Source organism: Nipponia nippon, unplaced genomic scaffold (genome assembly GCF_047370975.1).
Source record: "Nipponia nippon isolate SJK-2023a ecotype South Korea unplaced genomic scaffold, ASM4737097v1 scaffold_3, whole genome shotgun sequence".
In the NCBI taxonomy this organism is placed as follows: Eukaryota; Metazoa; Chordata; class Aves; order Pelecaniformes; family Threskiornithidae; genus Nipponia; species Nipponia nippon.
Genome location: NW_028262347.1, coordinates 1,970,885 through 1,993,966, shown reverse-complemented (window position 1 = coordinate 1,993,966; position 23,082 = coordinate 1,970,885). Strand labels below are relative to the sequence as shown.

At 52.9% G+C, this 23,082-nt stretch overlaps 2 protein-coding genes across 5 annotated transcripts; both read left to right on the top strand.

The window, feature by feature from the left end:
- Window positions 1–549: 549 nt before the first annotated feature.
- TMEM209 (transmembrane protein 209) lies at window positions 550–16,073 on the top strand. 4 transcript variants are annotated; one of them, XM_087767379.1, is made up of 15 exons: window positions 550–718; window positions 2,401–2,540; window positions 2,656–2,714; window positions 3,478–3,609; window positions 4,612–4,850; window positions 5,187–5,391; window positions 6,040–6,215; window positions 6,940–7,011; window positions 8,130–8,226; window positions 8,940–9,065; window positions 9,533–9,630; window positions 12,241–12,355; window positions 12,448–12,545; window positions 13,242–13,315; window positions 13,691–16,072. In XM_087767379.1, exons 2-15 carry the CDS (start codon window positions 2,404–2,406, stop codon window positions 13,743–13,745), a joined length of 1,683 nt encoding a protein of 560 aa, XP_087623505.1. In that variant the 5' UTR covers window positions 550–718; window positions 2,401–2,403; the 3' UTR covers window positions 13,746–16,072. The 4 variants fall into 4 exon arrangements, with proteins under 4 accessions (XP_087623505.1, XP_087623504.1, XP_087623503.1 ...); XM_087767378.1 differs by lacking the exon at window positions 13,242–13,315 and adding an exon at window positions 2,263–2,288; XM_087767377.1 differs by lacking the exon at window positions 13,242–13,315 and having other exon boundaries at window positions 551–718; window positions 13,691–16,071.
- A 636-nt stretch (window positions 16,074–16,709) lies between these two features.
- LOC104010510 (uncharacterized) lies at window positions 16,710–22,840 on the top strand. The gene is made up of 20 exons (XM_087766085.1): window positions 16,710–16,824; window positions 17,147–17,293; window positions 17,373–17,494; window positions 17,603–17,711; window positions 17,806–17,922; window positions 18,082–18,149; window positions 18,236–18,358; window positions 18,514–18,699; window positions 18,803–18,905; window positions 18,999–19,140; window positions 19,221–19,404; window positions 19,504–19,603; window positions 19,685–19,803; window positions 19,943–19,980; window positions 20,202–20,314; window positions 20,407–20,555; window positions 20,772–20,866; window positions 21,146–21,224; window positions 21,507–21,615; window positions 22,002–22,840. The coding sequence occupies exons 1-20, from the start codon at window positions 16,770–16,772 to the stop codon at window positions 22,073–22,075; spliced, it is 2,232 nt and encodes a 743-aa protein (XP_087622211.1). The 5' UTR covers window positions 16,710–16,769; the 3' UTR covers window positions 22,076–22,840.
- Window positions 22,841–23,082: the final 242 nt, after the last annotated feature.

Here is a 23,082-nt window from a genome sequence, read left to right as displayed (position 1 = left end):
AGTATTGAAAGGCCGCAATAAGGTCTCCCCGCAGCCTTCTCTTCTCCAGGCTGAACACCCCCAGCTCTCTCAGCCTGTCCTCACAGCAGAGCTGTTCCAGCCCTCAGATCATTTCTGTGACCTCCTCCGGCCCCACTCCAACAGCTCCATGTCCTTCCCGTGCTGAGGACCCCCGAGCTGGACACAGGGCTCCAGGGGGGTCTCCCCAGAGCGGAGCAGAGGGGCAGAATCCCCTCCCTCGCCCTGCCATGACTATGTGTAACCCATTAATTTAGCTATCAAGATAACTCGGTAAAAACACGGCAACATCTGGCTCCGCACCACAGCAACGGGACAGCGAGTTACCCGGTAGTCGTCGTCCGTGTCCGTCCCCCCCCCCCCGACATCTTCACACCTTCCGCGGCGCCGCCAACATGGCCGCCACCCCGCCGCCCGCCTCACGCGCCCTTTCCCGCCAAAACGCGTCGCCGGCCCGCTGTCCCCATAGCAACAGGCCCCGCCTCGCGCGCCCCTCCCACGCGGCGCAGGCGGTGACGCGGCGGCGGCGCTCGCGCAGGCGCAGACGGTGCGGCCGTCGCGGCGCGGCAGGTTTCTCTGGCGGGCGTGAGGGGAGCGCTTCTGCCCTGCGTCCCCCCGGTTGGGAAACGGGGGTGCTCCCGCCGTCCCTGAGGGGAATTGTGTGTCCCCTCACGTCCCCTGACCCTCAGCCCTGCGGCAGGTACTGTGACTGCCTCCCCAGTGCCGCCTGGCTCCTCGGGCCTGCACGGGGAGGCGGCTCTGAGGGGAGGCTGCCGAGAGCCGGGCGGTGTCCGGCAGCGAGCTGTGCAGGGGTAGGGGTAACCCGTGTGTGACAGGGCTGTGGGGCCGCCTCTGTGTGACAGGAGCCAGGACGGGGGGCAGATGTCGGGCCTTTTCTGTGTGATGGGGGTGCGGGCAGTGCGAGCTGTGGGGCTGGCTGTGTGTAACGGTGAGGGGAAAGCTGTAGAGACCCCCCAGGGTGGCGTGGGGGTGCTGGCTGGGGGGAGACGTGGAGGCTGCTTGCGTGTGACAGGAGGGTCTGGGCAGGGGGAGCTTTGAGGGTCCCCGTGTGTGGCAGGGGGAGCTTTGGGGATCCTCGGTTGTGATGGTGAGGTCTGAGTGGGGGGTGCTGTGGGGTCTTGGGCAAGGGGAGCTGGGGCTGTGTGAGACACAGGGGCGTGCGTGGGGGAAGCTGGGGGGTTTGGGGCGAGGGGAGGTGTGGGGGACCTCCACGTGTGGCCCTGGGGTCAGTGCCTTATGGGTTATCAAGGCGAGGCCTTCCTTCGTTACTGTGCCTGAGCAGATGAGGGCAGGGCGGATGGGAGGACATGTTTCAGTCTGGAGGTGAAAACCACACACCCAGCCCTCCTAAGCGAGTAGGATGGGACCAAATCTCACTTTGATTTCAGTGCCCCAACAGTGCAACTCCTGCTTTTGCAAGAGGACGTGGTTCAGGGAGAGAGGTTGGGAGTGTGAGGATGGGGGAGAGGATCTCTGCTTAGGGCTGCTACGTTTGTCAGTGTGGGAAGGGAAGTCTTGGGGCTCAAACTGGATGAAAATCCTGTCCAGAAAAATACCAGGCAAGGTGTTCTTGTATAATTCTCCCAGTAATCCTGATGTTAACTGTTTCACCATTGAATCATTGTGCTAGTAAGAAGCAGGTAATGTGATTTGGGGTTTGTATTTCTTTTTTTTTAGGTAGTAATGTACAGTTGAAGTATTTGTCCCAAAAAGCAAATAATTTATGTTCCCATCTAGTGAAGAATTATGTGACAAGTTTTTAAGCGAGGGGCAGGAAGGAACAGTAGCCTATTTTGGCAACGGAGCTAGCAGAAAAAGTCACCAGGGTTGGTTTTTTCACATACGGAGTTACTGGGTGTAAAGGTAGCAAGGTGTGCAGGGAGCATTGAGATCTACTGAAGCCTCAGGAGGTGGCTTTACAGTCTGAAAATACTCTGTTACCTACTGAAAGGAGTGGGAATTTTCAGTAAAAAACTGCAGAGCTGTGCAAAGCCTTTCCTTTGGCTTCCTTTGCCTGCAGAAGGCAGGAGCTTTGCCTCTCGCTTCTAAGGATGTTATTTTTCAAAAATGAGGTTGGAATCTGTCTCTGTCGTCTTATCTGCACCTCACTGGAGAAGATGGACGCTGCTCCCCGGTAATGAGGTGACAGTGCTGACAGTAGAGTTCACCGAAGAAATATTGCCTATTTTTACTGGTAAAAAGAATCTGCTTTTTTTTTTTTAGTATGCTAAAAATGGCTCTGGCTAAAGGTAAAGTCCATTTATATAGTTTGGTTTGCATTACTCCTTTTTTCCTGTAATCTTGAGCCGACTGAGAATCTTACTGACAGGTTTTGTCCCTTCTCTGTGTTTGTTGTCACAGATAATGACGCCAGAACAGAGTCCAGCGACTTCCCTCATCGACAGGACCATCAAGATGAGGAAAGAGACTGAAGCCCGGAAAGTGGTCTTGGCCTGGGGACTCCTTAACGTGTCCGTTGCAGGCATGATATATACTGAGATGTACGTTAATTGTTACATCTGATTCGAACAAGCAGAGCATCCTATTTTTTATATCCCTAAATATTTCCCAGGACTGAATGGTTGTAAAATGAGAACTTCTTGTTTTTCTTTTCAGGAGTGGAAAACTCATAAGCTCATATTACAACATCACATACTGGCCGCTCTGGTATATTGGTGAGTCGCTGCAGCATTTCAATTAATTTTTAGGATTCTTTCTTCTTTTCACTTGTCAGTTTTATTGCCGAAGAGGTAGTTTTTAAACCAGCCTTTTTTTTTTTTTTCCTTGGGTTTTGTTTGTTTGTTTGTTTGAAATTTAAAACTTCCTGTTATCTCCCCTGACACTTGGAATTTCATCTGTTTTAGTAACAGGGAAGGAGTGTTAACGGCTTTCCTAAATATATCGCTAAAGGGCATGAAGAACTTGTTTGGTGCATTAAATCTGGTTAATGCGTGGCCTAAGGTTTTGGAGAACACTGCAGATTTTACCACTCTGTTGTACTGTGGGTGTGGATGGCATTTCACAGTAATGAAAGTTTGTTTCAGATGAGTAGACTCTAAGCTAGCTGTATCAAAGAGAGGATGAAAAGGAGCCAGAGGGAGAGAAAAATCACGAGTGCCAGATGATTGACAGAAGATGAAGTTTGAGAAATGCTGTGAAACTTCATTGCCATAGTTTATGTCCTTTTTGGAAAATAACCATCTGTTTTTAAAAATTAAATGTTAGCAATATCAATTAATCTCAAAATAACAAGGAAAATGATCTTTAATGGTTCTTGCATAAGAAGGTGAAGAAATCTTAGATATTGCCCAAATTGGTACTTATTGATAGCACTAATAATCACCTGTTTTTAATGGGCATATGCCTGTTTTTGCAGCTAATATACTTTTATTATTCCTCACGCTCAAGCTATGGTAGAAACTCCTGTGTTTCTTCTAGAACTCGCACTAGCCTCTCTGTTCAGCCTGAATGCCTTATTTGATTTCTGGAGGTACTTCAAATACACAGTGGCACCGACGAGCTTGGTCATGAGTCCCGGCCAGCAGACCCTGCTGGGGCTGCAGAATGCAGGTGGGTGTAAGAAATACCCATCTTTTTGTTTCTTTTGTTTGTTTGTTTGTTTCGAGACGGTATCTTTCTCAACGACAGGATTCTTCAGCGAAGTGAGTTCTGAATTACCTCATCTGACATGAGCAGTAAACTAAATTACCTGCAGCGTATTAAAATTCACGCCATCAAGTGGTAATTTGATGAGTGTTTGTGGGGAGAACTGGAGGGGGAAACAAACACGCGTGGTAGAAAAGGACAGGATGATAGCGGCTGCTGAAGGACAGCGAGAGACTGGAACATTGTGAGGCTGGACGAGGAATTTGTAACCTACACAGGGGACTGGGAGCAAGGCAGAGAGCGCAGGTTTATATTTAGTTTTGATATCCGACTAGTATCACGCTGGGTAACGAGGACCAAATTAGAGGGACAGACAGACCTTCCTGTGAAGTCTGAAAATGACAGCCCAGAGAGCAGCCGCTCAGAAAGCTCTTGAACATCAAAGCAAAGTTTTAAAATACAGCAGAACCTGACGAGGTAAATAAACCAAAAGCAAAATGCTAGCAGAGTGGTATGAGACACTGCTAGTCTGCCCCTTGAAAACGGGAAGCAGACCGGAGTAATGCTGTATCACCGAAGCTCAAGGATCTCATATGTTTTATTTGCACAGATGAATTAAGACATTCAGTACACTAAAGATGCATGAAGTAGGGAGGTAGAGTAGCTGAAATAGGTTAAACAAGCCCCCGGGGTTACGCGAGGTCCCTGGTAACATTTAACTGACATCTGAAGCTGTAGGAGTTGTGCTGAGTTGTGGTCGTGTGTCTCAGTCTCCTCGTTTTTTTCCCATCACTGGATTGGCTGCTGAGTTCTGTAGGGGCCAGATTTCCCTAGCGTCCCTTCCAGCATCTTTTTAAAATCGCCTTAAGTTAGCGTTGTGTATGCCTTTTGTTTTGCGTTTAAAGGGGCGAGGAGAGTTTGGGGCTGCTGCACCCACAATGCTAATTCTCTTTTTCCTTATTGCAGCTGTACAAACAACTCCACCGCGTGAGCTGGCAGCAAAGAAGGCCCCGTCTTCGACACCTTCTCCTCCGATCCAGGGTCAAAGCGTGCTGAGTTACAGCCCATCCCGCTCCCCTAGCGCCAGTCCAAAGTTTACTACCGGTTGTATCGCAGGCTACAGCCCTCAGCTCCAGGCTCTGTCAAGCAGCAGCGCTTCTTACGGCAGTGCTGTAGCCCATTCACCCAGCAGCAGCTACAATAAGGTAATGCCCAAGGCAGCTTCCCAGGGTACAGCTTGGTCCTTGTGTTGTGCCGCAGGCCATCGAAGGTGAGCAGCAGCCAGCGGAGAGTTGTGTACATGTGTGTTTGCTCTTTTTGCAAAGGAGATGTAAATTTGTCGTGTTGGGATTTGTCCTTTTTCCCCGAGTGGCTACTTTGTTTCAGAACAAAGCAAAAATAAGAAACCAAAACGTAAATACAAAGGAGAAAAAAACCCAACCCAAACCCCAATCCAGAGTCTTTTTTTCATGTCATTTACAAATCAAGGTGGAATTCCGTCTTCCTCATATGACACAACCGTTTGTTTTTATTTGCCCAAGGTTCCCAGCTTCAGCCCCTCTCCCAGTGGATCACCGTACCCCACAAGTATTGGACCAGTGGAAGGCGGCGGGCTAAGGTCTCGTTACCGCTCTTCCCCCATTCTGTATAATTCTCCTACCGGCAAAGAAGACTACATGACAGACCTCAAGTCACTGGACACCTTCCTTCGAAATGAAGAAGAGAAACAGCACAGAGTTCAGCTGGGTAAGTAAACAGTTTTGATCTGAAAAAACTTGGTAAGAAGATGATGTTGGTTTTATTTGAGAGTTCTTTTGCGGATGAGAAAAGTTGCAAGGGATTCCAGCGTACTCGTGATAGCCAAGAGACCTAACTCGTTTATGGTGATGCCCTGTGAGCTTGGTAAAGGCGGCTGCTGACTAGTTTAGTCTTCTGCTGGATAATCAGGACGTGAGGTCGGACGCCGTCATTTCTACACGTCTCCACGGCTTAGGAGCTTCAGAAAGTTTTCCTCCAGAATATTCCTTTGGGTAGGATATATGCTGGTGTTGCAGCACGTGGAAATGTGTGCTGATAGATGGTCTCTGGAGCATTTGTTGGCTGTAATGGGCCATGATAACGAGGAGCTTTATCACCTTAAGGAGCGGGATATCTTGTGGGGAAGGCGTTTCGGATAAAGGGGGTGAATTACCTGCAGGCGGTTTTTGTCCTGGAGAGGGACAATTGCGATAAGGGTGAAATGACCGTTTGTGCAGACTGACTTCAGCATGTGTACTCATGGCAGTTCGTGTCTCTTGTCAAAGCCTTAACGTACGGACGTATTGCCTGTACTGTTGCTTCCAGAATTACTTGGCAATAATTGTATGTGCCTGTTTAATGAATGAATCGTTTCAGGGAGTTCAGATTCCAGCTCTCCTTCCAGCAGCCCAACTTTTTGGAACTACAGCCGTTCCATGGCAGACTACGCACAGATGCTGAGAAAGTTCCAGTATCAGCTGGCTTGCAGGTCCCAGGCTCCATCAGCACACAAGGACGAAGCTGATCTGAGCTCGAAACAGGCTGCGGAAGAGGTAAATTTGGCAGCAAGGTGGTCAAGAGGGAGAAGCAGGCCTCTAAAATATACAGCTTTGTGCAAAGGCTCGGATTTGAGCTGTATCAAAAACGTTGGAGAGAGAAATCCTCTAGCATTTAACCGTCTTCACACAGCTTGCCAAGACTCCTTGTCACTGTAAATGGAGATTTCAAATTCGGAATTGTAGTTGGAAAATGATTTCTCCCTCGGAGAGCAAGGCTTACACCGGATAAAACACATTTGTCACATAAAAGTTGAGTTGAAACTGCTCCGTTACTTAACGCAGTGGAACAGCTGAAGGGAATGAAGCACTGCCTTTGCGCTCGCGTCTGAAAGAAGTCTGATGCGAAGGAATAAAATTCATGTGGCTTCAATTAAATTTGATCCATTTTCTTTACTTTCTACATTAACCTAGTGAAGCTTCCCATCCAGATACCTCTTACATCGAACCTACAACTCAGACCGATTTTATCCAAGTAGAGCAGAGAGCGTAAAACTGAATTTGGGCTCACGCAAGATGGTTGTACCATGAGTAGAGAGCGGGAGTGTCGTAGGTGAAGCTGCTGTAGAAGTCACTTGGGACAGCCAGCAGGCGTATAAGAATTTGGGGAAAAATGCAATTTGAATTACGTGCTCCAGTTAGCGTCAGAAATTGTCGTAGACCTTAAAAACTCTTGGTGTTCTGTTAAGTTGTTATATGTACTCAATAAACCTTTCCGTAGGTTTGGGCACGGGTGACAATGAACCGACAGCTCCTCGATCACATGGATTCCTGGACCGCTAAGTTCAGAAACGTAAGTCCCGATTCTAAGAACTGGTTTTTAAGAACGAGCACGGCAGAGCGGAAAAGCACCTCCGCGTCCCCTGTGTGCCAAAGGAGGTGGGAAGAGTTGCACCGTCTGTGTGAGGATTGGGGTGGGCCGGCCCAAGGAGATAAAAACACAGCGTGCTTTAAGAGAGGACGGCCGAGATGCGTTTTCAACCTGACCTCGGTGGTTTGTATTCTGAAAATGTCACAGTTGTAAAGTTCCTCCACCTTTGAATGAGAAACAAAAGCATCTCGGATATGACAAGATTTGGTTTTTCTTGCTGGAGCTCGGATTGCTAAATGGATGTTGCTGCAGTATTTCTAACTCATTCTCCTGGGCTCAGAGCATGGAAAATTCCGAGCCAAAGGCTGACTTTTTCTGACAGTCCTGAACAGCGTGATAAAAAGCAAAAAAAGAAAAACTTTGGTCTTGTCAACAGGAATTGCTGTAGCAGAGGAGACTTAATTGCACACAATGGCAAAATAATTAGTAAATCTGACTTTGAATTGCCCCTTCAGTCATAGCATCTATCAAGTATGTAGGTTTGCTTGTGTGTTTTCTGTTTGTTTTTTTTTTTTGAAGCAATAAGATTGGTGAAAAGCAAAGATTAGGATGAGATCCATACCAGATTCCTGAGCATCTGTTCGTAAACCTAGGGCCAGCTTGCTTCCGTTCCCAAATCCCGTCACGTACAAATCCCACACGTAGCGTTTATCAGCTCCTTGATTTCCCGAAACAAATGTGAGAGGGAGTGGACTGGTCAAAGTCTAAATTATCTTTATGGATGGAGGGCTGTGCTTCATAATACCCCTTTCCTCATTGTTCAGACAAGCGCTATCTGATACTTCCTAGAGATTTGTTTTCCTGACTCCTTTACCTTGAATTTTCTGGCTTTTTAGAAGGTGTTAAAGAGTCATTTAATCTCCGCCTAACTTGATATTCTAATTTAATTACTTTCCTCCTTGGTTGGCTTCAGTGTTTCTGTTGTTAAGCTTCTTTGTGATTGTAATGGCGATGATGAGTAGGGCATAAGCTAAAGATTGGGGTTTTTTAACCTTTTTGTTGCTTCTGACCTCTTGAATTTTCACGTTTTTCATTCCCAGTGGATTAATGAGACTATTCTAGTGCCACTTGTCCAAGAGATCGAGTCAGTGAGCACTCAGCTGAGGAGAATGGGGTGTCCAGAGCTGCAGATCGGAGGTAGGATGCGACAGCAGCTTTGGAGTTCTGTTCTTGTTTGTTTGTTTGTTTGTTTGTTTTTGTTCCCTAAACTTACTGCTGGGGAATTACAGGCTCAAATTATCATTGATTATTGCATATTACACTGTCAGAAAACATGTCAAGGGTAGCTGTGCTATAAACTCGCAGTGTCTCCAGTCCTGTGTGCTTTTCCAAATTATTCCTTAAAATCAGCTGCTTCCTGAAAGAGCTATTTTTTAAAATTCTGATGAACCGGAGTTCTGTTTTTCACGTCACAATACAATTCTGAAGCAACTGCTTCTCTTGTTGCTTCAAATTCATATCCCCCTAAGCAAGAAGCGGATTTGATGTGCTGCATTTAAAATAAACCCACCTTTTGCGGGCTGTTTGTGCCTCCTCAAGAGCCGCCTCCGTTGGGCTGCCTGTGGCAAAACTGGTCAGTGCTGGCCTCATCCCCGCCTCGTTACTCTCCCTCTGCTCTTCAAAGTGGATGTTGGTTCCTTGTAGCTTTTACATTCTGTGACATAAAGCAGACAGCTACTGCTTCATTGGAACTGAAATGAGTTTTTAGGGTAGTGTCGCGTGGTAAATGCTTCTCGGACTTGAAATGGCGCACCGCAAAGGAGAGCTCTTTGTAGCGCCGGCGGGTAAGGGAGGCTGCTGGGAGTTCTGTGGTGCTCACAGTTGATGTGCCGGCTCTTCTTGTGTTGCAGAAGCCAGCATCAGCAGCCTGAAGCAGGCAGCGCTCGTTAAAGCTCCGCTTATTCCAACCCTGAACGCTATAGTGCAGTATTTGGATCTTACACCGAACCAGGAGTACTTGGTCGAAAGGATCAAAGGTACCCGGTGTTACTGTCCCGACTTTAAACCAACTCCGTTACCACAGCCAAGCGTCGGTGGTGTCAGACGTTCCTTCCTTCGGTGGAGATGGTTGAAGAGCCGTGGCAGGGATGAGAGCCGCTTTCAAGCAGGAGAGATGTTTCTTCACAACTTTCCCTTTTTATAGCGCTGGAATGATGCGGGATTTGGATGTAACTTTGGGAATGTTTTCTAAAAGCTTTATTTCCCATTTTCCTCCTGGGTAGCTCGGGATGCAAAGTACTGGATTTAATCCCTTCAGTACCGACAAATAAAAATTATCCTGTAAATTTACCTCCAAATATTATTATCTTTACCAGCATTTCATTAGCCAAACTTTTCCTATTTTGTACACCGGAAGCATGCGTGAAGCCCCTGAAACGAGCATAAAATACCACTTTCCTATACTTTCAATCCCCAGTAACTGAATAAATCTTGTTGCTTTCAGAGCTTTCTCAGGGAGGGTGCATGAGTTCATTCCGGTGGAACAGAGGAGGGGATTTCAAAGGCCGCAAGTGGGACACCGACTTGCCCACTGACTCCTCCGTAAGTTTTTGAAGACATTTTGATACGACGGCTTAAAGCGGGTTGCCTTTCAGCGTAGGTTTTGAAGGGGCTAGTCAGTCTGTCTTTTGAGGAACGTGGTAAAATCCTGTTTGCCTCACTTATGCAGATAATCCCATTCTAGGCGGTGAGATTCCATGGGAATAACGCAAATGGGATTGGCCTTTGCGCAGATCACAAAAATGCAATGGCCTGTCTTAGTCTTAGGCTGGGCTCTTACTTAGACTCCTCCGAAACGTCCGTGGGGTAACTGCGGGGAGCAGCCTCCCAGGTGGGGATCTTGTTGGGGCACTTCTCTTCCTGTGTTTTTCAAAAAGCCAAATACCTGCCTTAACCGAACAATTCCTAGTGCAAAGAAAGCCTTTCACCTTTGTTTTTTTCCACATTTTCCTTGACTATAACGGACAGAGGGGAGAGGATGCAGGTTGAGTGGCAGGACTGCCGTTTAGTTCAGTAATATTTTGTGAGAAATCTGAGGATTTTGCACATCTTGTAGTGATGTTTAGCCCGTTAATCTGAGAGCTCGGGAGGAACAGCACCTCGGTGTAAACAATGACTTGAAAATTCAACCGAGGCAATTAAAATAATCACCAGAAAGACCACAGAACAATTCAGGGAGCAGAAAACGGGCGTTACAGTGCGAGTCTCCAGTTGAACTCCGTATCTGAAAGTAGAGTGAGGGTGATTTATTTTTTTTCTCAGCTGTAAATAGATTTTCAGTTACTTGGGAGAATAAAAACGGGGAGATCCGAATGTCAGAGCTTCACAGCTTTACTGACAAAGATATCATGAAATTCAATTGCTGGAAGCTGAAGTTGTACAAAATCAGTCTTGAAATAGGATTTGATTTTTTTATTTGTGAAGATGATTAAGTATTTGGTAGTGACTGGCCAGCAGTCACTGGGAGCAGCTCCGTGTCTTGACAGCCAGCAGGGTGAAAAGCTCCGAAGTGTTTAAAGATTGTGAGAGAGAGTAGCACGCCCTGGAATTCAGTCTTTTATCAAAACCAGCTGGGAGGGGTGGTATTGGGCAGTATATTAAACTTTTAAGAATTCTGGGAATGAAGTTCCGATATAAAAAATTAAAATAAAGCCTTGCCAGGAAGTTTTGACATTAATTTACTCAAGAAAATTACTATAAAAGAACCCAGAATTTTGCATTTTTGTTCGTCACGCTGCATGTAAGGCAAAGCATTTCCAAGGTGCGTCTCCCAGACTTCTTGAGACTTTTGGCATTTAGCCCAGAGAAACTCTTTTGTCTGCAAACCAGATCGTGCTGTATATAGTGAACACAGAAAGTATCAGATTACAGATAATTTGGTGAAGTCGCCCACGTAAAATGTTGAGAACTCTCTGGGAAGGGTTAAAACACAAGTAGCAGGCCGTGGTGTGGTTTTCTGGCTACTTGTTCTCGGACTTTATTTCAAAATTTTGGCATTGTTAATAAGACTCATGGCCAGCTCGGGTTTTTATTTTGCCTTTTGTGAGGAGAAAGGAGAAACTTGTTTGATAGGTGTAGCGTCGGCAAAGCTGTCATTTGATTTCATCCGCCCTTCTCAGCCCAATCCTCGCCGCTAATACAGAACCCATCTCTAAAACAGATGGCTTGGAGTTCGTGGCCTAAAGAGTCTAAATAAGATCTGTGACTACCAAATTCCGCAGGAGGCCAGGAAAAAGTTGCTTGTGCGGGAGCTGAGCTCCTGACGTGCAGCATCAGGCCAATGGAAGGCCAATGCCATCCTGGCTTGTATCAGGAACGGTGTGGCCAGCAGGAGCAGGGAGGTGATGGTGCCCCTGTGCTGGGCACTGGTGAGGCCGCCCCTCGAGTGCTGTGCTCAGCGCTGGGCCCCTCACCCCAAGGCGGCCATGGAGGGGCTGGAGCGTGGCCAGAGCAGGGCAGCGAGGCTGGGGCAGGGGCTGGAGCCCAAGGCTGGGGAGGAGCGGCTGGGGGAGCTGGGGGGGCTCAGCCTGGAGAAGAGGAGGCTGAGGGGAGCCCTCATCGCTCTCTGCAACTGCCTGAAAGGAGGCTGGAGCCGGGGGGGGTCGGGGATCGGTCTCTTCTCCCCAGGAACAAGCGATGGGATGAGAGGGAACGGCCTCAAGCTGCGCCAGGGCAGGTTTGGGTTGGGTATTGGGAAAAAATTCTTCCCCAAAGGGCTGTCAGGCCCTGGCCCAGGCTGCCCAGGGCAGGGGCTGAGTCCCCATCCCTGGGGGGATTTAAAAGGCAGGGAGACGTGGTGCTGAGGGACATGGTTTAGTGGTGGCCTTGGCAGTGCTGGGTTAATGGTTGGACTCGATGATCTTAAGGGTCTTTTCCAACCTAAACGATTCTATGGTTCTATGATCTGTTTATCGCGTGGGGACCGACGCTGTTTCACTTACTGGAAAAAAAGAAACTCGCCTTTGCCCCAGCATCGCGCCCAGACCGCTGAAATCTCTGCTTTAAGCATTAAGCTGCCTCGGGTGCCTAAACATAGAGGGGTTAAGTTGTAAGCCCAGACTATCAAATACTGGAACTAATGCCTGAGGTTATGGCAAGAAAGCTGCTGTATTTTTAGGGACACTAAAGCGAGATTTGGTTTTCTTTGCCCAGATCATTATGCACGTGTTCTGCACTTACCTTGACTCCAGGCTGCCGCCTCACCCCAAGTATCCCGACGGCAAAACCTTCACTTCCCAACACTTCCTTCAGACACCGGATAAACCAGGTACCAGCGCTGACATTTAGCCGCTCTTTGCCTCTTGGATCACGTCAGCGCCCTTGAAAATCCCCGTCATCGTTTAAACTTTTCATTCGCAGACACTTCCAACGAAAACGTCTTTTGTATCTACCAAAGCAGCATCAACCCGCCCCACTACGAGCTGATCTACCAGCGCCACGTCTACAACCTGCCCAAGGTACGATGCTGTCGGCGGTCTTCTGCTGCTGCCAGGAAATCGTTGGCAGCTCTGATTTGTTTGGTTTTTTTAGGAATAGTCAATTTTTTTAGGAATAATCAATTTATTGACTGACTGGGCTGGCTCAGAGCAGGAAGTAAACGTTAGTTTGGTCTTCGACCAGGACGTGGTACTTAGTCTGCTACTAAAAAACAGCTTTAGTATCTATTTAAGATACGTAAGTACCTCAGTAGTAGCTTCTTCTTGTTTATTTTCTCCCAATTTATTTTAAAATACCGAGTCGTGTAATCCCTGATGTGCGTTGTCACCCCGTAAGGCCAGCAAGCCCGGTGCTGGGCCGTAGGAATTCGGGGGGAAGCTTCCAGTCTCAAACCAGTGAAATTCTCCTGTGGGTTTTAATTTTATTTTATATTGTATTTTCATTTGCTATCAAGCCCTGGTTCTTGCTTTCCAAAAAAGCTCCGGCATTTAAAGTATTTGGAGATGATAATCCAGCCAAAAGCCACGTTTGGTCTTTTTCTGGTATTTACCTGATTGAAAGAAGTAAAGAATTAAGGCAAAAAACCCGACGACGCTCCCCGTCACGGCATTTCACCTCGTCTTTCGCTGCGGTCGCTTATTCCACCTGCGCTATTGCTGTGATTTCTCAGCAGTGACTTGATTTCTAAGTTCTTCTCTTTTTTCCTGTGGATTCAGGGCAGGAACAACATGTTCCATACCTTGCTTATGTTTCTGTATATCATAAAGACAAAAGAATCCGGGATGCTGGGGTAAGTTCCCGATGTTACGCGTCATTGCGCCGCGTACGAGACGTGAACGGAGCGTCCCGTTTTGTGAAACGCCTTGCCCGAAGGCGCTTCAAACTGAAAGCGCTGCGGCGGGATGATGTCGGTGGTGTTAAAATCACCTTCTCGTTTGAAACAATCGCAGCTTTTTCATAAAATCGGATAAATCTGAGGCGCGCGAGCAATACAAGCCGCGTCCAGGCTTTGTTCCGAGCGAGCCACGCTCGATTCGCCGCAGCGCACCACGCCTCCCTGCATGTTAAAACGCTGAAGTGTGGAATTGATAGGTTTTTCGTTTCCTGTTTTAAACGGGCGCTTTTATTTCCTTGCGATTTATGACGACAACTTCTGGTTTTGCAGGCGTGTCAACCTTGGTTTATCGGGAGTCAACGTCCTGTGGATTTTTGGAGAATAACATCTCCCGCGGGATGCCGGTTCGGAGGAACGACGTTCCTCCGGCGAGACGAACCGAGCAGCATCGTTACACTGTTGACTTAAACCCGGACTTACCACGGAAGGGGATGGTTTAAGCTCTGCTTTGTGGGCAGAGGGGAAGTGTTTGTAATTCCCGGGCGGGTTTTGTGACGATGTTATTTAAAACATTTCACCGTCGAAATGCTACTACGTACGACCGCCAGGCGGGTTGTCTCTCTCCGGCTCCTCACCTGAACGAATCCTCTTTAAAAAACCCTTTGCTCTTTCCGTTCCACGTATCTGCCGCTGCCGTCACCGCTTAACTGATCTCGGGCCTAAACTCCAACCACGTTTAAGGGCTGGGACAGCCCTCCCCAGGTCGTGCCCAGCCGCGGGCGAGTTATCACGTGGGAAGAGAGAGCCATTTGGCCACCTTCAGGATCCAAGAAATTCCAGATAAGCACGAGAAAAGCCAAGTCAAGAAGTTGAGACTCGTTTTGCTTCGTTTTCTTAGGCACGATAAGAAAAACATTCTTTTTTTTTTAATCCCTGCTTATTGGTGGAATTGGGTTTTCAGACCCCACGAGATGTCTCGGGGGTCTGCGCTGCAGGCGCGAAGGAAAGAGAAAACCGTGCCGGACTGCTTCCCGTAAATAAGATTTGTATTTTTATTTTATTTTAATTTTTATTTTTTTGAACCAAATCAGCATGCCATCCAACGTTTGCAAGCTCTGAAATACCGGGTGCCTTCAGCACAAGCGCAGCGTTACCCCGCCTTTGCTTTTTAATTTATTTTTACTGCTCCCATCACCTTTTTTCGTGGGGAACCTCTTCTTTTGGGAGCCTCGCGGACCGGCACGCGGCTTCAGCACCTCGGCGGGAGACCAGGCTGTATAAACTCACGGATTTTAAGTCCCGGCTTTTGGGGATGTACCTTTTTTTGGGGGAAAAAAAAACCCACTTGGATTTGTTTCAAAGAAGGAGTCGTTCGCTATTTGCCAAAAAACTTTTATATAAGGGGCGAGGGAGAAGAATCTGCTGCAAATTCTGACAAATGAGGGGTTTAGAAGTGTATGTGGTTACCGCAGTTCGTTATTTTTTTTTAAAAAGGGGGTAAAATTCCACAAGCCCCGAGACGCTGAAGAACTTTGTGAGCTGAAGAGGAGGGTGACGCCGCGTTGCCCTCGCTGCGTCTCGGTGAACAACCGCCGCTCTCGCCGTAAACCGCCAAAAAACCACTTGTACCTAGGAGACGACGACAGCGGCTTGGTACCGGGGCCGAGAACGCGTGTTTTCTTACGATAATAGATTTTTGTACTGTATTTTTTTACCGCCGGCCTCAGGCCTGCACCGACAGGGGGGAAAGAGGAATTTGTGCTGTGCTCAGGACCGGTGCCCTCGTTTTTCATCTCTGCGAGGGGGGAGCTGCTGGTTTTTGGTGTGAACCGACTCTTGCTGGCGACCGCCCCCGGGCTTTTTCTGGGGGACTGGTCACAAAATGGCTCATTCGGTTCCCGTATTAAATGAGTTTGTTTTATCAAATGCTTGTTGGGGTTTTTCCTCTGGTTCAGTGTCCCTAAATCCATCGATGTGCTGAGGGGGGATGTTCAAGAACCGGTTTTAGCTGGGCTTTACTCCAGGCCTAGCACCCTGAGGGTGGCTTTCGCCCCGTGAGCTCGGTTAACCTCACGCGCTAAAGGCTCCTGAAGTGCAGAAATTGTCGTCTTTGACCAAAAATGGGGGTTTCTCAAGAAGAACCTGCCCCGCAGGGCACCCTCGCGTGCCCAGGGCTCTCGCAGCCCCGGGACCCTGCGCCTTCCTGGGATCGCCGTGCACCCCCGGGATCCTGCGCGGCCCAGGTCCCTGTGCACCCCAGTACACCGTGTGCCCTGGTCCCCGTGCATCCCAGTCCCTGTGAACCCCGATAAACCATGCACCCCAGTCCCTGTGTACCCCAATACACCGAGCACCCCAGTACCGTGCACCCCGGTCCCGCTGCACCCTGGCACACCGTGCACCCCGGTCCCAGGGCAGAGCCCCGTGTGCCCCGATACACCGTGAAGCCCGGATCCCTGTGCGCCCCGGTCTTGTGCACCCCAAATTCCTGCGTACCCCAGCCCTTGTGCACCCTCACACACCACGCACCCTGGTCCCTGCACGTCCCCGTCCCTGTGCATCCACACACGCCATAGAATCACAGAATCGTTTGGGTTGGAAAAGACCCTTAAGATCATCGAGTCCAACCGGTAACCCAGCACTGCCAAGGCCACCACTAAACCATGTCCCTCAGCACCACATCTCCCCGGCTTTTAAATCCCCCCAGGGATGGGGACTCAGCCCCTGCCCTGGGCAGCCTGGGCCAGGGCCTGACAGCCCTTTGGGGAAGAAGTTTTTCCTAATATCCAACCCAAACCTGCCCTGGCGCAGCTTGAGGCCGTTCCCTCTCGTCCCATCACTTGTTCCTGGGGAGAAGAGACCGACCCCCCCGGCTCCAGCCTCCTTTCAGGCCGTTGCAGAGAGCGATGAGGGCTCCCCTCAGCCTCCTCTTCTCCAGGCTGAGCCCCCCCAGCTCCCCCAGCCGCTCCTCCCCAGCCTTGGGCTCCAGCCCCTGCCCCAGCCTCGCTGCCCTGCTCTGGCCACGCTCCAGCCCCTCCATGGCCTTCTTGGGGTGAGGGGCCCAGCGCTGAGCACAGCACTCGAGGGGCGGCCTCACCAGTGCCCAGCACAGGGGCACCATCACCTCCCTGCTCCTGCTGGCCACACCGTTCCTGATGCAAACTGCATCACTGCCCTGATGCCAACCTCGCACCCCGCTATACCGCGCCCCACCCCCGTTCCCACGCATCCCAGCCCCCGGCGGAGGCGGCTCGGTCCCGCTCCCGGCCCCGGCCCCTCCCGGTGGGAAGGGGGCGGCTCCCGGGGGCGCGCCCCGCGCATGCCCGGCACCGCCCGTTAAATACCGGTGAGCCGGGGCCGACCGGGACCGCCGCCACCCCCGGGACCGCCGCCCCCATCGCCCTCCGCTATGGCCAGCGAGGGGGAGCCCGGCCGCCGCTGCTGCTGCACGCAGGATCCGCCGGGTGAGCGGGGAGGGCTCCGGGGACGGGCGGGCACCGGGGGGGTCCCCCGGTACCGGGGGTCCCCCGTCCTGAGCATCACACTGGGTGCCGGGGTGGTCCCCCCCCATCCTGGGTACTTGGGGGGGTTCCCCCCCTGTCGACCATCACTCCGGCACTGGGGTGTCCCCCTCATCCCGGGGGGCCCCCCTCCCTCTGTGTGGCCCCCGTGGGGTTTGGGGACCCGGGTGACATCCCAGCGCAGCAGCCCCCGGGTGTCCTGCGGCGCTGAGCCCAGGTGGCGGATACCGGGATACGGCCCCAGCGTGGCTCCAACCCCCCCCAGATGTCCCCAAGGCCCCCGAGCCCCGGGGTGACAGCGACGGCCCCCGCCGGGGCTCCCTCTGCGACCGGCACTGCGCCGCCATCAACAACGTGCAGGGTGACCTGGGCGACCTGGGCTGCCACCCGCACCGTCCCCGCGTCCCCCCAGGTAGGTCAGGCACGGGATGGGCCGGGCACGGGGCTCCGAGGGGTCCCACACCCCTGACACCCCCCCATCTCGCCCGCAGCCATGTCCTCCCCGTCCTGCTGCCAGCAGCACTCGGAGGAGGTCTGCGAGAGCTGCGTGGTGAAAACCACCCTGACGGCCGAAAACGCCGTGGAGGCCAACAAGCTCTCCAACAACTACAAGGTGGGTGCTCGTGGTGTGGGTGGGGGCGCCCGTGGGTGCTCCTGGATGGCTGCAATGGGTTTTCTTTTTCTCTCGCCCCCCTCAAAAAAACCTCAAAAATCTCTGCAGTTTGGCTTCAAGAAATGGAAGAGCCACGTGACGGCGCGGCCCTGGGAGGACCGGTCAGAGATCGTCAAGGAGCTCTACTCTGATCTCAACGTCATCCGGGGCTCCGGAGGTGAGTGGCCTTGGGGACAACCCTGTGTGCTGGCAGCATGGATTTGGGCTGCTGCAGGTGACAACGGTCCCATCTGGGGCCTCCCCTCCCGCAGGGTCCACGGTGACGTGCGGGAACGTCCTCTACCTGCTGCTCTTTGGCTGGTGGCTCTCGCTCCTCTACGTCCTTGCGGCTGCCATGATGTTCATCACCGTTGTGGGGGCTCCTTATGGTGAGTCCCAAGTTTGGGACCCCCGTGTGAAAGGCCTGGCTGAGCCCGAAGTGGCACCGATGGGTGCTGGGGTCTCTTGGGTCCCTTCTCTGCGGGGTGGCCCTGTAGCTGGAGGGGACATGTGTGTCCCCAACAGAGCTGATGCTCATGTCCCCACAGGGCGGCTCTGCTGGGACCTGGCCGGGTATTTCCTCTGGCCCTTTGGCAAAGTGATCCAGAAAGTGGAGGTAACGGCATGGCCCGAATCAGGACCCCACTGGGGGATAAATTCGGGTGTCCCATGCCGCACCCTGACACCCCCCATCTCCCCCAGGTCCCCAAATCCCGCCAGGTGCTGGGTGCGTGCGAGGCTGGCGCGGGGGAGAGCTCAGCCCTGCTCGGTGGCCCTGTGCCGCGCCGCTGGCGCCCATGGTGCTGGGCGGACGTTGGATACTGGGTGAGCCCCACGCCGGATGTGGTGACACCCCCTTCTGAGCATGGGCACCCCGGGAGCCCCCCATCGCGGTGGGGATAGCACCCATGGGTGCCTCCACTCCCTTGGGGTGGGTGTTTTGGCAGGGGCAAACCCTAAAGGTGGCCACCCATTCACAGCAGCGTGCTGGCGCTGTGACGTGGCTGTGCCTGGGCTACCCGGTGCTGGTGCTGGCCCACGGGCTGGTGTGCGTCACCGCGTGGCTCCTCGTCATCCTCATCCCCGTGGCCAAGCTGAGCGCCCGCACCGCTGCCCGCGTCCTGCTGCTGCCCCCGGAGCGGGTCCTCGTCCGGCGCCTGAGGATGGTGGGTGCCTCTGTGCGGGGGCGAGGGTCCCACACCCTGCTCCGGGGTGGATTTGGGGGTGGGGGGGTGCTCGGAGCAGTGTCACCCACTCCTCCCTCTGCAGACGGAGGTGCCGCTGGAGGGGGAGGTGATCCTGTGCTGCTACCGCGCTGTCAACCCCTACTACTACAAATACACTGTGGACGGCATCAACGTCTTCGCCGTCAGTATCCTTTCATGGGCTGGAGGGGAATGGGGTGGGGGGTGGCTGGCCCCAAATCCCACCCCACCTCAGTCATCTCCTTCACCGGCCACCCCAGACCTGCTGCCGCTGGTGCTGGTGACGCTGGTGCTGGGCTACGTGGACAGCCACAACCGCCTGACCAGCTCCCCCGTCAAGTTCACCTTGGCTCTGCTCTCCATCATGCCTCTCTCCTACTACATCGGGATGGCCATTGCCAGGTGAGCGGTGATGGGGAGGGACACTTGGTGGTGACATGAGGACACATGCCAGCCCTGCTGACACCCTCCTTCTCCTCCAGCATCTCGGCGCAGAGCAACTTTGCGGTGGGAGCGGTGGTGAACGCCACGTTCGGCTCCATCACGGAGCTCACCTTCTACATCACGGCCCTCATCAAGGGCTCGCGTGAGGGCAACCGCTGCTACGCTGAGATCGTCAAGTCGGCGTTGACGGGGACGCTGGTGGGCTGTGTCCTTTTTGTCCCGGTGAGATGGGGTGGCACACTCATGGCATGAGAGCGCCTGGTCTCTGCTGTGAGCAAAGCACTGATGGGGATTTCTTTGGGGGCTTTCTCCATCCCCAAGGGGCTGTGCATGGTCATTGGGGGCATCCGGCACCAGGAGCAACGGTTCAACAGCCGCTCGGCGGGCGTCAGCTCAGCCCTGCTCTTCCTCTCCGTGGGAGGTGAGTTGGGGACAGGGGTGTCCCCAGGTTTGGGGGAGTCCCAGGCATGGGGACCCATGCCATGTCCCTCCATCCCTGCAGGCGTCTTTGCCCCGACGCTCTTCTCCAAGGTGTATGGGAAGCTGGTGTGCGGCGAGTGCCACAACGTCACCCAGAACCCACTGGGCCACTACCTCTGCCACAACTGTCACTTTGACCTGGTGAGCGGGGGCACGGACCCCCGACCCCTGAGGTTTGGAGCTGGGGATGCTCTGAGCCCACCTAGCTCCTGCTCTGGGCAGTGGCAGCGGGGCTGTCCCTTGTCCCCTCCATCCCTGTTGACCAGCGTTCTCTCTGCAGATGGAGAACAACGGCACCCTCTACTACAGTCACGTCCAGTGAGTGTCTGCTGGGGTGGGGACAGCGTGGTCCCCACAGTGGGGTGGCACCTCTGGGGCTGGGTTGTGGCCCCGCATCCCTCCCAGGTCCCCTCTCTGCCCCCCTGAAGGGCTCCAATCCTGCACCCTCATCTCTTCCATCCCCAGCCGGTGCAGGGGACCCCCCCGGGGTCTCCACACCAGACCCCAGTGGCACTGAACATGTCACCCATGTCCCACAGACCCCTGGTGTACACAGTGTCCCTCCTGCTCCCTGCCGCCTACCTCATCGGCCTCTTCTTCACCCTGAAAACTCACTCGCACATCTACGACATCCACATCAGCGACTGTCACAGTGAGTGTCCCCAAACCACGGGATGCCCCGGCTGTGGGGCCGGTCTTCTCCCTGCCCCGGGGTGTCCCACCATGTCTCTCCTCTTCCCCCAGTGCCTGGCCACCACCACAGTGCTGTGGTCCACTGGTCTCGCTGGCGGGCCCTAGTCATCCTCCTGCTCTCCACCCTCTGCATGTCAGCCTGTGCTGACCTGGCCACGGAGCACATCAGCCCCATCCTCACCAATTCCACCATCTCGCAGGTGAGCATGGGGATGGTGGTGAGCCAGGTTTGGGTGGCCCTGGGGACCAAGATGTGCCCTCCAGGGATGGGAACCTGCCCTGGCTGCGGGGTTGAGCCCCAAAAGCCGGGGGAAAGATGCTGAGATGCTCCGTGCACCAAGGAGCTTGGTTGCCCACAGCTTGGATGTGATCAGGATCAGGCCATACATGTGCACTGATGTGACCTCTTCCTGCAGTACTTCATCGGTGTCACTGTGCTGGCGATGGTGCCTGAGCTGCCGGAGATCGTCAATGGCATCCAGTTTGCCCTGCAGAACAACCTGAGCTTGAGGTGAGATGGCTCAAAGGATGGGTTTTGGGGTGTCCTCCTCCAGTGTGGTCCCTGTGCCCTCTCCCAGTCCCATAGCTGTACCTTGGTGCTGGTGAAGCCCAGCTTCATGCCACGGGTGGGTCAGATCCCTGCCAACTTGCCCTCAAGAGGACTTAAAGCCACCCAAAAAATGGGGCCAGAACCAGGTTGGGCTGCATGGTTTGGTTCCCCAAGGTGGGCAACCCAAGGGCTGCTGGAGATGTGGCGCTCAACAGCTCTTAAGTCTTCTGTCCTCCCCAGCATCGAGATTGGGAACTGCATCGCCGTCCAGGTCTGCATGCTCCAGATCCCCATCCTGGTGCTCTTCACCATCTTCTACGTGAGTAGCCTCAGGACAGCCCCTGGGTGACCTCCTGCAGCAGGGCTGGGGACACACAGCACTCCGTGAGATGTGGCAAGGGCGCAGCCACCGTCCTTAGTGTCCCCTCTGCTCAGCCCAGGGGAAAGTGGGCTTAGATGTTTCCTACCTTGGCTGGTGCTGTCCCCAGCCCTAGGGACGTGGGACAGAGGGGGTTTAAGGGGTGACATGCAAGTCCCCAACCACAATCAGTGCAGGGCTGTCCTGGTTGGCCATAAACCCAACATCCTCTCTGCCTTGCAGCCGACCAACTTCACGCTTGTCTTCAGCGACCTCCACGTCTACGCCAGCATGTTCAGCGTGGTGCTCATGAACTACATCTTCATGGATGGCAAATGTGACTACTTCCAAGGTGACCCCGCTCACCTGTGAGGCTGCCCTGGGACTTGGTGTACCCACCTTCCCTGTGCTGATGGGGTGGGGGGCTCCTGGAGACAGCCCTGGGGTCATCTGCTTGCTTTGGCTCTTGGCATGTGGTGGCTTGAGCAATTCCGGGGTCTTGTTTGACCATCTTAGAAGCACTGGAGCTGCCACCCTGCAGCAGCTCCAAGGGGGAATCACTCCCTTTTCACCCTTAAGAGGGAGTTTTAAACCCCTTTTGACTGAGATTTTGCAGAGGACCATGAAAGTCCTCCTACAGTGGGCTAGTCCAGACCATACCATACCAGAAGGTCTTAAAAGAAACCTTCCTCCTTGCTCCAGGGAGTAACCCCCTCCAACCTGCTCTGTCTGCCCTAGGCACGGTGCTGGTGATGGTTTACTTCATCCTCCTGGCTGTGTATTTCTTCGCCCCATCGCCCAGTGGTTGCTGAGGTTTGGACTCTGCTTTCTCCAACCCTCCCCTTGGGTTCAGCGCTCGTCGGGGCGTTATCCGGTGTCTCAGGGACTCGGCTGAGCTGGCTCCGGTCTGGAAGCATCACTTGCTGAAGCTCCTGCTGCTGCCTGGCTCCCTTGGTGGGGTGCCAACAAGGCTTCAGTGATGGGAAGGGTGGTGGCCACAGAAGCACTCCTGAACCAAGAAGGAGCCTCAACGCCAGAGCACTTCACGGAGGTATTTCCAGCCCGTGTGTGTGTGGCTGGGAGGAAAATTGTCTTTAGTGGAGGTCTTGAAGGGGGTTTCTGTGTGGCCTCGAGGACAGACTCCTCCCTTGGGACATGTTGCACTGGGAGAAGATGCCTGAGAAGATCCTCTTGCCCTTCCAGGCAGTGGGTGATCCTGGGCCCGGAAGGCACTCGGGCTTCTTGATAGTACTAGAAATGCACCAAAAAGTATTTTTCAGCTGTTTTGTCATTAAAGCAGTTTTGTACAAATCGGAAACAAGCTTGTTTCTCCTTAAATGAGCCTTCAGTCGCCTCTCCGGGCCCCTCCAGGCCCACCACCCAGGTTAGCAATGGTCTTGGGGTGATGGCCGCACCAAGGCTGGCTCTCAATGTGGTGGGCGTTGGGCACCGGCAATGGCTCAGTTGGAGCTGGCGTCCCTGGGAGCAGAGCAGGACAGATCTCCATGATGTTCTCTGTTCCAGCAGGGGAGATCCACCACCGTGCCCCGGGGACAGAGCCAGCAGTGGGGTGGCTGTGGGCTCCAGCTTTCTCCATGACCCTCCCTAAGCTCCAGCTCTTGCTTCCAGCCTGGTCTTGTCTGTCTGTCCTGGGTCATCCTTGCTCAGAGGTCTTGAACAGGCTCCTAAGAAGGGTCAGGGATGGTGCTGGTGCTGTTTGCAGGGTACGAGGTGTGACGTGCCAGGGACCGGCTCATCTCCCTCTGCGAAGGGGAATGCCAGTGGGTGAGGTGAGAGGACAAAGTGGGTGGCTTGGACT

Coding starts and splice junctions, on each gene's coding strand:
- LOC104010510 (XM_087766085.1), top strand. CDS start 16,770: ATGGCCAGCGAGGGGGAGCCCGGCCGCCGCTGCTGCTGCACGCAGGAT. Junction 18,359..18,513: donor GGGCGGACGTTGGATACTGG/GTGAGCCCCACG, acceptor ACCCATTCACAG/CAGCGTGCTGGCGCTGTGAC. Junction 19,405..19,503: donor GCTGTGTCCTTTTTGTCCCG/GTGAGATGGGGT, acceptor TCCATCCCCAAG/GGGCTGTGCATGGTCATTGG.
- TMEM209 (XM_087767378.1), top strand. CDS start 2,404: ATGACGCCAGAACAGAGTCCAGCGACTTCCCTCATCGACAGGACCATC. Junction 3,610..4,611: donor GCTGGGGCTGCAGAATGCAG/GTGGGTGTAAGA, acceptor TCCTTATTGCAG/CTGTACAAACAACTCCACCG. Junction 9,066..9,532: donor CTTGGTCGAAAGGATCAAAG/GTACCCGGTGTT, acceptor TGTTGCTTTCAG/AGCTTTCTCAGGGAGGGTGC.